The sequence below is a fragment of the Halyomorpha halys genome, unplaced genomic scaffold, assembly GCF_000696795.3.
Source record: "Halyomorpha halys isolate HHAL.00 unplaced genomic scaffold, Hhal_1.1 Scaffold599.1, whole genome shotgun sequence".
Lineage (NCBI taxonomy): Eukaryota > Metazoa > Arthropoda > Insecta > Hemiptera > Pentatomidae > Halyomorpha > Halyomorpha halys.
In genome coordinates, this window is record NW_027108603.1 from 713,661 (window position 1) to 727,520 (window position 13,860).

The window sequence follows — 13,860 nt, forward strand, 5'->3', positions numbered from 1 at the left end:
GCGGTATCTTTGGCATGCCGACAAAAGAAATTATTTTAAGTTAAAAAACTCCAGCTGGTGCCTCTCATACATATCATATTGTATAGAAAAAGGTCTTATAAAATAACTCAAGTTAGTATATAGTTACACATATATGAAATTCAGGATAGATAGATTCCTTTGCTGGCCGGCAGGAGCTGTGGATTTTCACAAAGGAGGAATTATGAATCTCAACATTGAACTATGGCTCTATCTATTTTCATGTTTTTTTTTTATTTTTATTATGAGTTTGTTTTATGTGATGCTTCAAATAGTATAACTAATAGTACACCTCCTCAACATTCTATCTGGTCCATCAGTTCCGAATTCCTCTGGAACTCTAACTACATTTGTCAGGTATATATGTACCACCTTAGTACCTGACAGTGAGTGATATATGGCACAACAAATTAGGTTGAAAGTATAAAAAGACGTGCTATAAAGCTATTCTAGTTTCAGCTATAATACAATAAAATCATTCAACCAAAATAATTCAAGTGCAATATAAATTGAGCTCCAAAAATTGTTCTTACCAACACAGGAAAATCGCTTTTTCATAAAAACTATTTACAAAATCTATCTTATGAAGATTTTCCAGTGGTTAATCTATCTCAGGTTTAACTTTGGTTTTTTCATGAATTTAATTTTTGTCATATATATTTAAAATTTCATTATTTGTAATAAACATATCCAAAAACCATAAAAGGTAAGAAAAACATTACATATTAGGCTTCTTACTAGGATACATAATAAAAATATATTATTAACATAGAAAAACATAAAAATATTTCTATTGTAGGTATGATAGGGAATGGATGATAACTACATCGTCTGGAGTAGTTCTCACCCAGAAATCAGATCCACGCCTTTGTCTCATCAGACCTTCGATTGATTTAAAAGAGAAAAAACTCATTCTGTCTTATAAAGGTATCTTATTCATTTTATTTTGACATATAAAAGACCAAATATGTCATTATGAAACCAAAATTTTGTGTATGGAAAATATATGTTTACTATATGAAAACAAAAACCACTATTTTATTTGAAGTATTCTCTATTGCTAGCTTTACTTTGTTCTCATTTTTCTGATGATTTGTGGGTCAGGAAAAATGTCTCTTTTTAATGCCAAACCAGTCATTGTGCCATTTTCATACATTTGCATTAGATGTGAAGCACCAAAGCATGTTTCATCAATGCAAATAAGTTGGAGCCAAGTCTGATGAGTAAGCAGCATTCAAAAGTATTTTGTTTTCTTCCCTTGTTTTTCTGTGTGTGATGGTGCATTATCAAGAAGAAAAATCACTTTTTGTTTGCAGCATTCAATATTGATGGTTTCAGAGGTGTTAGGGCGGGTAGGGGTTTCAAAAGGAACCTTTACTAGCCCAGCCGTGAAAAGAAAAGAATAGTCGAATTTTGTTATTTTTTTATTTTTAAATAAGTAAACATAATAAACGGAACAAAAAATATATAAGAATATACAAACTAGAAAAAAAATAAATCTTAGAACTATTACAAAATTAAATGAATTCGACAAAAATGAGAGAAAAAGTCTTATATCACCGATGATTGGTGGGGCCCAGGTTTTGGTTGTTCTGAGTGGATATTCTCGTGGAAGTAGATCGACAAAAGGGACGTACGTCCGCCCGCCTTGTCCTCTTGGAGGATGAGTTGAAAAAGTCCCCCCGCCGTGGCTAAGATGATTTAGCTGGCGAAGATGGCCAGAATGCTGGCAACTACGAGTGCGTAGTGAGGAGAAGATATGTGTGTGCAGTGAGACGTTAAGAAGTTGTCTGTCTATTTTTTAGTTTAAAAAACAATAGAGAGAAGTTGTTTTGTTTTTGACGTTATAAAAATCATATGTTGTAATAATCGATTTGTGTACCTTATGTTGGCCGCAACAAGAGGCTTATATATAGTATATCACACCATTTATTTTTCTAAACTCATCAAACACAAATCATTGTCTTCCGTCTATTCCGATTTGGCTTTACAGTCAATGTGATGGTTTATCTGACAAGAAATCTTATTCCTAGGATTCTTCAAATATATCCACTTATCATTGCTGGTCATAATTTAATGGATAATTACTTTCTTCTATGCTTGACGATTGGCGACATTTTCCAAGTGTTTTTTTGGTTTTCCTACTGTCTTTCCTTCACTTTATTTGAACCACATTTTTCCATCTTCTGGACCTTTCCCATGGATTATTTATATAGGTTTTCTTGTGTTATATATAATTGACCCGCTAATTAATGCTACATTTATGTGTTACCCTCATGCATTTTATTCAAATGATCTCTGAAAATCAATTCGCACTGAATTCGACATGTTTATTGTTATTTAAAATTATACTTTTGTATGAAATTTGTATTATTGTGGGTAGAAAATCTTCATGTCAGTTATCAAAACAATAAAATAATGTCAATGACGCTGTTTGATGGTAACTACAACTAGTGCCATCTATGAGAAAATACTGATTTCATGTTTACTGACATTGTAGCTATTAGGAAGAAAATAAAAACTGGCATTTTAAATTTCAAATTTTCACAAAACATATTTCTCTAATTTAAAAAAAATAAATAACAAAAAACATGAATGATTACTACATTTTATTTTGCTTTAGATCTTTTTTTAAGTATCTAGACAAGGAGTCAATGCTACAAGAATTATATAGTTCATTTTCACATGAAGACATAAAAAATTGTAAAGATTGCTTAAGATGAGTTTTAATGTTTACTTATTAGGGAACAGCTTTCTTACATTCCAATTTTTTACTCACTGGCCTTAAAAGAAAGAAATATCCTACCCAAGAGATTCATTCATGTTTACTGATCTAATCTCATACAATGATGTCTTTTTTATTTAAATTATAATAATAAAGTGTTTATGTTATTAGGATATCCAAATTTCAGCATCCAAATTGAGGATAAAGAAAAAGAAGAGACGGAAGCATGGCTTTGTTCGAGTAAAGTGTGTGGAGACTCAGTTAGAGGTTTGGATTGCGGGGACTCTGTATCCTTGTGGCTGTCACATGTGTTAGGTAAAGAGGGCTTGAGGCTTATCAGGCAGCGAGAAAGAGACACCAAATCTGGAGGCATGTTAAATCCTAAATTATTTTTTTTTACATATTAGTTTGGGAAATTATTAAAAAATGTTTGTAATAGTTATTAATTAGTTATTATTGTTTATATATTATTTTCTTTCCACAAGGAGTAACTGTTGCTTGCAGATACTTGGGTATTTTATTTAGTATTGAGTAGTTTATTTAGGGTAACCACAGTTGCAGTACCCCTTGCATACTCACCAGAACAGTACAGTCAACACAAGGTCATGTACAGTACACATTGTATGGCAACCTTCCATAGGAGATTTTTCCTAAAGAAGGAAAGGGTATATTTGGTTACCCTTCGGTTAGGAGCAGGCCCCAACCGATCTAGGACTGGCCAGACCAATACCCTACTCACCCGAAAGCGTGGAGGGTGTTTGAAGCAGTTAAGAGAGGTTTTCACTAAAAGTCAAGAAGTGGAAAAGAGAATGAAAGTGGCCAAATCATCAATCAAGAATATAAGTGTCAGAAATGAGATTTTTCCAAAAGACAGAATGGAAAACAAGGAGAGATTGAGTATGTAACACCATCATCATATCAAACCTCAATGTTAGCCGGCCAATGGCATAATCGAGGAAAATCGGCTGAGATTGCTTAGATACCTTCTGAGAGTGGAGCTGAGCAGAATTGCTAGTGAAGCAAAGTAGAGGCAAAGTAAGGAAAAGGACAACCAAGAATGAAATGGAAAAATGAAGAGGGACTTCCAAAGAAGAGGACTTCAATGGAATGATAGAAGGCGACTTGTGGAAGATCAACTGAGGTAGGTAGGGCTCTAAACTTCCTCCTTACACTGCTTAAGAAGTTTATAGAGGATTGTATATGATGAGATGATGATAAAATTTTCTTTTATTTTTAAATATGCTGTTTGCTTGATTGAATACCTTTTTGTTATTAAGATTATAATTTTTGATAACTCCTATGTATATGTTTTAGATATACTAAGTTTTTCAAATCAAGCTCAATATTTACTCATCAACAGAACCAGTGTTAATTGGCTATCTGAGAAATTGGAAGAAATGTCTTCTTGTAAAAAGGTGTAGTATTTTAATTGATTGAAACAGATATTTATTATATTTTTCAGTTTTAGTAATGAATATCAATAATTAATATACCTACCTACGTAAAAAATAATTCGAAAATATAATAATATAGCCCCAATAATATTATAAAACCGTTGGTAGATAACAATTAAATGAAGTTAATTTGAAACAAATATAACAACTTGGACAAAAATATTGACACAAAGTCAAAGACCCAAGTAATATTAATATTCAAAATGTAATACAAAATTGATTACCATTAAGCGAAAATTTTGTTGGGGAGACCAATGTCAAAAAAAAAAAATAATGACCCTGTTTCAAATAGTTCACATGGCTCATTACTCAACAAAAAAAAAAGTTTTGAAGGAAAAAAATAAAAAAATGTAAATTGAAATTATATAAATAAAAATAAATACTTTTAATGTTGAAATGAGAGAAGTACATAGCCTATATATACAAAGAATGGTGAGTGAGATAATTGATCTAAGCATAAAATCTAAACATAAATATTCCATACCTATGTTGATGGGAGATGTAATCGGAAGTTGGTAAACATTGTCGGTATTGGAAGCAATCTCAATGGCTAAAATTAATAAATGTTGTCTTACAAGATGCAGGAATCTTCTCTATTCAGCATTTCTGAATTGCTTTGGGTAAGGGCAAGTGATACTTGTACGTAACACAAATATTAGCCATCGGTGTTATCTTAAACAGTACTAATAATATTCTAGATAAGTATCACACAAGATTAATGTAGAAAAAAATTTAACTTATTATTTAAAATATTATTTCAATTGAGAATGACTGTAAATGTCCGTTACACATTTGAACAATGGTAAAATTTAAATATTTTAGAAATTCAATGATATACTGATTCATTGATTGTTTAATGATTTACTCCAATACTTTTTTGGAGGGAGTCTGCTAGTTTCTAGTTAGGGAGAGTTTAGCTGGGGTAGCGAGGTATCTTCTGTATAAGTTTAATTTATACATTATAATATATAAAGTCCTTTCCATGAGGAACAGCCCAACCTTACTTGCCTGGTTGCTCACAGCTCATTATGGTTAATTGCGTGTATTCTCCTAACACTGATGTCATCTTTAGGAACAACTTCATTGATGTGAGGTTTTTGTCCCATTTAACAAGGTGACAAACTTTTTCATTACTGTTTTCTGTCAAACTTATCCTCGGCTCGGTGGACAATTGTAGGATTCATTTTCCACTCTTTCTCATCTTTCAGAGAAAGTTTTGGGTCAATGAAATACTCATTCTTATGAAGTAATGTTTTCATCAAACTGTACATAATATAAATAAATAATTACAATAAATAATTGTAAATAAATGTACATTATCTCTGTAAAATATCTGTAGGATGGAAGCTCTTCAGCCCCCAAAACTTAATAACCATTAACAAAACTTAATAACCATTAAATTAACCATGGCCTGACTGAAAGGCACTTCCTTCACACTTATCTTTGTTATTGCTCCTCCACTCCTTACCAGATCTGACCAGTGGTCACACCTTACTTCCATATCCCCTCTACTGTTCTACTCAAGATCTGAGTCACCCCTCTCTCTTACAACATCGCTAGCTTAACATTCTCATTTATTATTGAATGACTCCAAATCGGAAATTGAGCCTATACTGCAGGTATTATAAAGACAGTATGGTTATGTTTTATGATATTATACTAAAATTAACAGAATTAGGAATTATTTAGGTTTCTTTTACAAAATTTTATTTATTTTTGATCTGCATAATTTTATAATTAATAATATTTAATGATAATATAATTTATACATATATATTATAACTTATATTTTTGTATTAATGTTTCTGTTCTTATTTCAGGATAATCTGTTGGATAGGTTTCGAAGTAATTTTGTTGTAGAAGGATTGTCGACTCCATTTGAAGAACAAAGTTGGACTGAAGTTAAACTTGGAAGTCACAACTTTCAGGTAATGGTGTTCTGTGTTTTTCACTATGAAATTATTGGTTTGATTCCAATTACTAATGTTTCTATCAAATAATTTTCAATTTGGATTAATTAAGAGTATTTTTGTAGGTGTCTGGACCATGTATGAGGTGCCAGATGATCTGTATTGATCAGGACAGTGGTGAAATAACAAAAGAGCCCTTAACTACCCTTACAGCAGCCATGAAAGGAAAACTTAAATTTGGTATTTATCTGTCGAGTAATTGTTCATCTCGAGTTGTTTTGTCTGTTGGAGATGTTGTTTCATTGAAAACTGATTCTTCCTTAAAGTAAATTGACTGACATATGTACATAAATTGGGTTTTGCACTTATGACATATGTACATAAATTGGGTTTTGCACTTAGATAATCCCTATGGGATTGAAAAATTATATAACTGTTGATTTACAGTTTTCATTTAACTATAATAATTTTATAATTATTATAAAATTAATCCTATTGTGGCATTTATTTTTTATTAGCATTAATTATAACTATTGATAAATAATTTAGCATATTTATTATTTTTTCACTTTTGAATTAATGTTTTAAATTGTCATTTAAATAAAATAAATGTTTGAATTAAAGTTTTTATTGAATTAATGTCTAGCCAAATACTAATAAAAAATTCTATCTTCAGAAAAAATATTTTTCTATTAATTGGGAATTATTTTATTAATGCAGTGAAACTTCTACTTTACACACGGGGAAGATGATTTTGTCCTTTATATGGCGGTTTTTTGTTAAGAAGGGGTTAATATTAAAAAAAATAATAATAAAATATAAAATTATTCACATATTGTCACTGAAGCTGTGATACCTCATGTCGGTAATACAATTTGAACGAAAATAAAAGTCAAAGCATTATTCTAGGGATATCTCGCCTCATCTAGTGCTATATTTTTGTCTTACTTTGTAAATTATTTCGAAGTATGTCTATAGAACATAGGTGATTTTTCTTTTTAATGGTATAATAGTTTTTTTAAACTTGCGAGATCTCATAACTTATTATGCACGTTATATTATGCATATAATTTATTAACAACATTATGCATTTTATTTTCAACAGAAAATTTTCATATTCAATAAAACTCAAAGTACTTAAGATCAAATGTTTTATTATATTTATTTGCACGAGAACATCAAGTTTATTAATAAAACTTTTTAAAAATCTTAAGCAAATACACATGTAGTTCAATAATGAAAAGATTTTGCAATTTATTTTTGAAAAAAAAGTTGTTTCAGTTTAAATCTTGTAAAATATATAATTTATACTTTTTTAATTTTTATTTAATAAACTTTTTCATTAATGCTCTAATGTATTTGGAAAAAAAAAACTTTATAACTTTTTACCAATATAAATGATCCAAAAAGTTTAATTCTGGAATCGTGAGTTTCTACATTCATATTGCATCCATTACAGAGTAATAAGTGTCGATAGAGTGTCCACATCGAGAGTGGAGGTGTAGAAATAAGTGAAATATCTAGCTTGTTGGCTGGGACCTTAATACAATTGTCCACATCGAGAGGGTTCTGTTATAATGGTAGAGTGTCCGTTAAGAGAAGTTATACTGCACTTCCTAATGCATTCTGTACTTAATGTTTTTTTAATTCTATCAAATTTTATTTATGAATATTTTATACTAAGAGAAATTTTTTTTCTTAAATCATATACATTATTGTAAAACTACATTAACTGTCCAATGTAAAAATGTAGTTGATACTTGATATTCAAAGAATTAACTTTCAATGAAGCACCATATATCTGATTGAAATGCACTTGTGTTTTATAATTTTCACATTTGTCTCATTATGATATACTGATGGAAATAAATACATTTATTATTAGAAAAACTATTCATGATTTTAATTTTTTCTTTATACTTCTAAGTTCCTTAATACAATATCAACCCTGAAGATGCATTATGACATTAACATTAACCGAAATTATTTTATAGCTTGCGCATCACTATAGTTGTGAACATAAAATTAAAGTCTAAATCTGAACTAAAATTATTAAATGAATAATGTCTGTAAAAATTTAGTTATCATGTGCATTACATTGCATCCAATAGAAATGTACTGAACATGATTTGATTTTCTGATATAAGAAAATTATATTATTCTAAATGTTATGGCCTAGACAGTATCTAGCCAAAAATTGTAATTAAATGTGGTTGGGCAGGCCTTCATTTGACTTCAAAAAGAAGGTTGGAATATCATGCTTGCTCTGATATTTGGAAAAAGTCTGTGTCCTACAAATGCTAGCATACCTCCTTCACCATTTCATTTGGATACATAATTTTTTTTGTTCCTTTCAACTTTTATTGATAAGCGAATGTAAACATGTATGTTTACTTTGTAAAGTATCCTTACATGGTGTTTACTAATGTTGATAATTGAAATGGCTGATCTGGCTAATCGAAGATTCAGTTTTGATTTCACAAACAAGAAAGGTTTTGTGTCAGGTACGTAATTATGGAGTTATTTAGTAAAAATTGAAAAATTTGTTTTAAGTCCAATATATTGCACCAGTTTTTATGAAAGAAAACTTTGTGAGTAACAAATGAAGATTTGATTATTATTGAGTGTATAATATAATTGTTAAAGTATGAACACAAATTTTACACTAAAAGATCTTTTATATCATTTTTAGACTGGTTATTTTATTATAGTTGAAGTCAAACGATAATATATTTTAAATAATAATACTTTATAGTTATTTCACTATTTTACATTATATCCACACTGGTTATCAAGTTAATGGGAGCATAAAGGAATGTATAATCATATATCCATAGGAAATAATAACTAACTAAGAATGCTCATAAATAAATATGATAGGAAAAATATGCATTGTAATAACAACGATTAATAAAAAAAAAACTCATTTAAAATCATATTTAAATTGTTATTTATCCTTCATAACAATGTAAGGTACAATTTAAGAAAGAATATATTATTTTGCCATATTCTAAGTCAAATAATGATATGCTTTAAATGATAATATTTTGTTATAAAATTTCTTTCCCAATTCTTTTATTCAAATCATCTTTTTACTGGTAAGATTGCTCATCTTTGTTTATTTCTTCATTTATAACAAGTTCTTTTAATCCATATGTCCTCATAACATGTTAAAATACTAATTCTCATAATCTATTTAAATGTTTAATTTTTCAGAACAAAACTGGCTTATAATTTAGTACTTCAATCAGATTTCTTTTTTTATTTGAAGTTTTTAACAGATTTTTTTACATCAATACAACACACATTCATAGAAAGGTAGAATTCTTTTATCATAAACAAATGATTAATTATTTCAAATAGCAATATCGCAACATCTTATTGTCATTTTACTATTTAAAATTTCCTCTCCATTGTTTAATAAGTTAACAAGTATAAAAGAATGTACAATTGTTCATGCACAGTAAATAAATATGATTGAAAAACTATTAATCTAAGTCCGATTTACAAAACTAAAAATAAAGCAACAATAAAATGAGGATTTAGAATTAAATGAAAGTAATATTTCGACAAACTAACGAAAGATAGAAGCACAAATCAAGAGAAATAGAAAATAATAGGTCAAATTTAAGCCGCAAGAGGCCAGCACCTTTCAAACAGCCATTTCCGTAGTCAAAATATAGCTAAAAATATTTATTTTTATAAAATATTAATAGTTCACCTAGCGCCCAATAGGTAGCAGCACAAATCAAAGAAGGCATGAAATAGTAGTTCAAGTAACCGCCGCAAGAGGCCAGCACCATCCAAAGAGCCATTTCCCTAGTCAAAATATAGCTAAAAATATTTATTTATATAAAATATTAATAGTTCAACTAGCGCCCGATAGGTAGCAGCACAAGTCAAAGAAGGCATGAATTAGTAGTTCAAGTAACCGCCGCAAGAGGCCAGCACCATCCAAACAGCAATTTCTTGTCGAAAATTTTTGTTTTGTATCAGGAGATTAGGAACTAACAGGAGCTCGACAAGCCCGTCTGGCACTTGCGATTGTGAGCTCCTGTTAGTTCCTAATCTCCTAATACAAAACAAAAATTTTCGTGCAAGGGAAGAAATTGCTGTTTGGATGGTGCTGGCCTCTTGCGGCGGTTACTTGAACTACTAATTCATGCCTTCTTTGACTTGTGCTGCTACCTATCGGGCGCTAGTTGAACTATTAATATTTTATATAAATAAATATTTTTAGCTATATTTTGACTAGGGAAATGGCTCTTTGGATGGTGCTGGCCTCTTGCGGCGGTTACTTGAACTACTATTTCATGCCTTCTTTGATTTGTGCTGCTACCTATTGGGCGCTAGGTGAACTATTAATATTTTATAAAAATAAATATTTTTAGCTATATTTTGACTACGGAAATGGCTGTTTGAAAGGTGCTGGCCTCTTGCGGCTTAAATTTGACCTATTATTTTCTATTTCTCTTGATTTGTGCTTCTATCTTTCGTTAGTTTGTCGAAATATTACTTTCATTTAATTCTAAATCCTCATTTTATTGTTGCTTTATTTTTAGTTTTGTAAATCGGACTTAGATTAATAGTTTTTCAATCATATTTATTTACTGTGCATGAATAATTTATAAATTATAAATTATACATTGCTTTATCCTAGTTGAAAATAAGATATTGTTGTTTAAAATTTTATGATAAAAGAATTCCACCTTTCTATGAATGTGGGTTGCATTGTTGAAAAGATCTGTTAAAAACCTCAAATCATTAAAGAATTCTGATTGAAGTACTAAATTGTAAACTAGGTTTGTTCTGAAAAATTAACCATTTACATAAGATTATGAGAATTAGTCTTTTAATTATGAGAACATATGCATCAAAAGAACTTGTAATAAATGAAGAAATAAATAAATATGAGCAATGTTCCCAGCCAAAATATGATTAAATTAACCTGCAAATAAAAGAATTGGGAAAGTAATTTGATAATAAAATATTATCATTTAAAGCATATTATTGATTATTTGAGTTATATTAAGACAAAATAATACCAGCTTTCTACCACTGAGTCTTTACATGGTTATAAAAGATAAATAGTTTAAAACTGATTTTAATACCACGTTGTAAATTAGTTTTGACACAAAAATTGAAGACAATATTACTAATATATAGATTATGAGTTCTGCTCTTAACATATTTTTTAGGATATGTTTCAAAAACGTATCATACATAATAAAATTAATAATGAGATTTTTTCTTTGTTTTCACTCTCCTATATGTCAGTAGTTTCCAACCAGTGGTCTGCAGACTTCTTTTAATAGTTATATTTAATTTTTAATATTGCCTAGCACAGGGGTTCCCAAACTGAGTGACACAAGCAAATGCCACTTTCTCAAAATATTACTAAGAAAAAAATTAAAAATGAATTGCTAGGATACCTATATAATGCGACAAATAGAGGTAATTTTCCCTATACAGAGGTTATTATTGCAAAGATTCATTGCACAAAAGTAAATTTTTTTCCTCAGTATTTCAAATTCGTTACACTGAGGATTGTTTATTTGCTCATCAAGATGTGGCAATTTTTCAGCAGTTCAGTTTCTAACTATATAGGTCAGAAGTGTAGGTACTTCACCTCTAGAATAGAAAAATAAAATTAAGAAAACTGAAATGTTATATTTATTCATTAGAGGTTGAAGATTTAGGAGAATTGTTTTTTAATTTAAAATAATAAATAAAGCAGTATGTTTTATAAGCATGCTGGAAACTAGTAATAAATAAACTACTGAACAACTTAAAGAAAAGACAGAAGTTGTTACAATTTATTCTTTATAACTATTTATATTTTACATCTACGTCTCTCCTTTATAAGAAAAAATATACAGAATGGTAATTCATTTCTCCCCCCCCCCAAAAAAAAATTAAAAATAATGTGGTTAAAGCAAATAATTCATAAGTATTATATTAAAATTGTGCTTTAACCAAATACCAACATGACAAAGAAACAGAAATGTTTTTAAAAAATTAAATAATTTCATTTCTAGCTTGTTTTCCAGTTAATTTATTTTTTATCCTTTAAAATAACAACATACGAGAATTTTTATATAAAATCTGAATAAAACAATCAACAGCGTAGAAATAACTTTAATATCTGTACAAATTTAAACAAATATTTACAATTATAAAATAAAATATGAGTGAAAAAACATAAATACATTTTCATTTTTAAATAATAGTTTAAAAGATTATTCACACATCATTTCATTGTTTAGAGATGATCCAAAAAAATTCTGTGGTAATAAATCTACAGCTTTCGAGCTCTTGATGCTCTCAGACGAGAAGTACGAGGAGTACTAGGCTCTGTTTTCCTGGCAGAAGATCTGACTTTACGCTCAGACCGTGGTGGCACTCTGGGTGTTTTTGGTTCAAGAAATGTTGCATCATCATCATCTTTTTTCTCTTTTCCTTCTTTTCCCATTAATATTTCCTCAAGTAGAGAATGCCCTTCAGTAGCTAACTCCTGTAATAAAACAAAGTATATGAATGTTGTCTACTTGAGAAATTACATATTTTAAGATACCCAACTTACTTTCAACTGAGGTTTGGTAAAGTGTGACTTAAGAGCAGTATTAAAAATAGATTGAAGAGCTGAGTATACTTCAGAACATAAAAGGCGCTCATGGAGCATAGGTATTGAATCAATTAATTTTTTCAAGCTCTTCTCGGAATAATTTAGCTGTAACAAACAGAAAGAGAGCTGGCACCACTGGGTTTCATTGTTTGATTCTTGAAGCCTACTGCATAACTTTTCAACAAGTAGGTCATTTTGCCTCTCTTTTCCCAACAGACCAAGAACAAAACTGCAAAAAAGAAGAATGATAATTCTTAAAATAAAAATTCATAAGGCCAATTTTCAGTGCATAGAACTAAATAATATTTCAGCTGTAAAAATAACATACAACAAAATTAATTAATAATAAAAAATAATCCCTGAAAACAAAATGATGCATAAAATAGGAATGAGTGATATAAGTTTTCTTAAAAGTTAATTGAAAAGTAATCATACTGCATGGTAAACATGCATGACAACTCACCTCAATATCCTATTAAATGATGTAGTTGGAATTTTTTCCTCACGATCAGGATTTGACAAGCGGGATATAATGTCAGGGACAACATTGTACAATGTATTTCCTTTTTGAGAGAGTGATATTAACAAATAACGAACCCTTTCTGGCAAAAATAAATAAACATATGAGTAAAAGTACATAATTAAAATAAACTGTACAAAAAAAGACATATTTATTAAAATTTTTATGATAAATTACTTTATTGTTGCTTATCAATTATTTTTCTTCAAAAGGTAGGATTTCAGATGGTACTTCCCAGTATTTAATGTATAAAATGACAAAAATTATTTGGAAAAATAAAAATTTATGATTACAAGAATAAAAAAATACTCCTCAACTTGTCTTTCTTAATCACTTACACATATTGTATCCCATTATTTTATACTTTGTTTTTCGATCTATGAATGTTTTTTATAATTTTGTAAATATCTCTTCTCCCCCTCTATTATGTATATTACCATTTATTGTTTACCTAATTTAAATTTTTTTTTTACTATGTTTACTTTAAAATTATTTTCGTTATTGTGGTATGCTGTCTGCCATCCCCACTCCTCCCAATACAAACGGCTCACTCTGTCTTTGACTCCCGTCAAAACAGGTATGAATTCTGTCTCATCATTTGATTTTAT

At 29.2% G+C, this 13,860-nt stretch overlaps 2 protein-coding genes across 2 annotated transcripts in view; one reads left to right on the forward strand and one right to left on the reverse strand.

Annotated features, from left to right (window-relative positions):
- The window catches only part of mal (maroon-like), a 24,788-nt gene extending 16,788 nt beyond the window's left edge, over positions 1-8,000 (forward strand). The window contains exons 11-15 of the mRNA XM_014426868.3: positions 818-945; positions 2,915-3,112; positions 4,058-4,158; positions 6,018-6,125; positions 6,233-8,000. Coding sequence (XP_014282354.1) covers positions 818-945; positions 2,915-3,112; positions 4,058-4,158; positions 6,018-6,125; positions 6,233-6,436 — 739 coding nt within the window. The 3' untranslated portion in view covers positions 6,437-8,000. The remainder of the gene's footprint in view (positions 1-817; positions 946-2,914; positions 3,113-4,057; positions 4,159-6,017; positions 6,126-6,232) is intronic.
- Positions 8,001-12,137: 4,137 nt separating this feature from the next.
- Positions 12,138-13,841, reverse strand: LOC136795642 (condensin complex subunit 1-like). The gene is made up of 3 exons (XM_067046875.1): positions 13,196-13,841; positions 12,691-12,961; positions 12,138-12,621 (listed from the first exon to the last, which is right to left on the reverse strand). Exons 1-3 carry the CDS (start codon positions 13,399-13,401, stop codon positions 12,406-12,408), a joined length of 693 nt encoding a protein of 230 aa, XP_066902976.1. The 5' UTR covers positions 13,402-13,841; the 3' UTR covers positions 12,138-12,405.
- Positions 13,842-13,860: the final 19 nt, after the last annotated feature.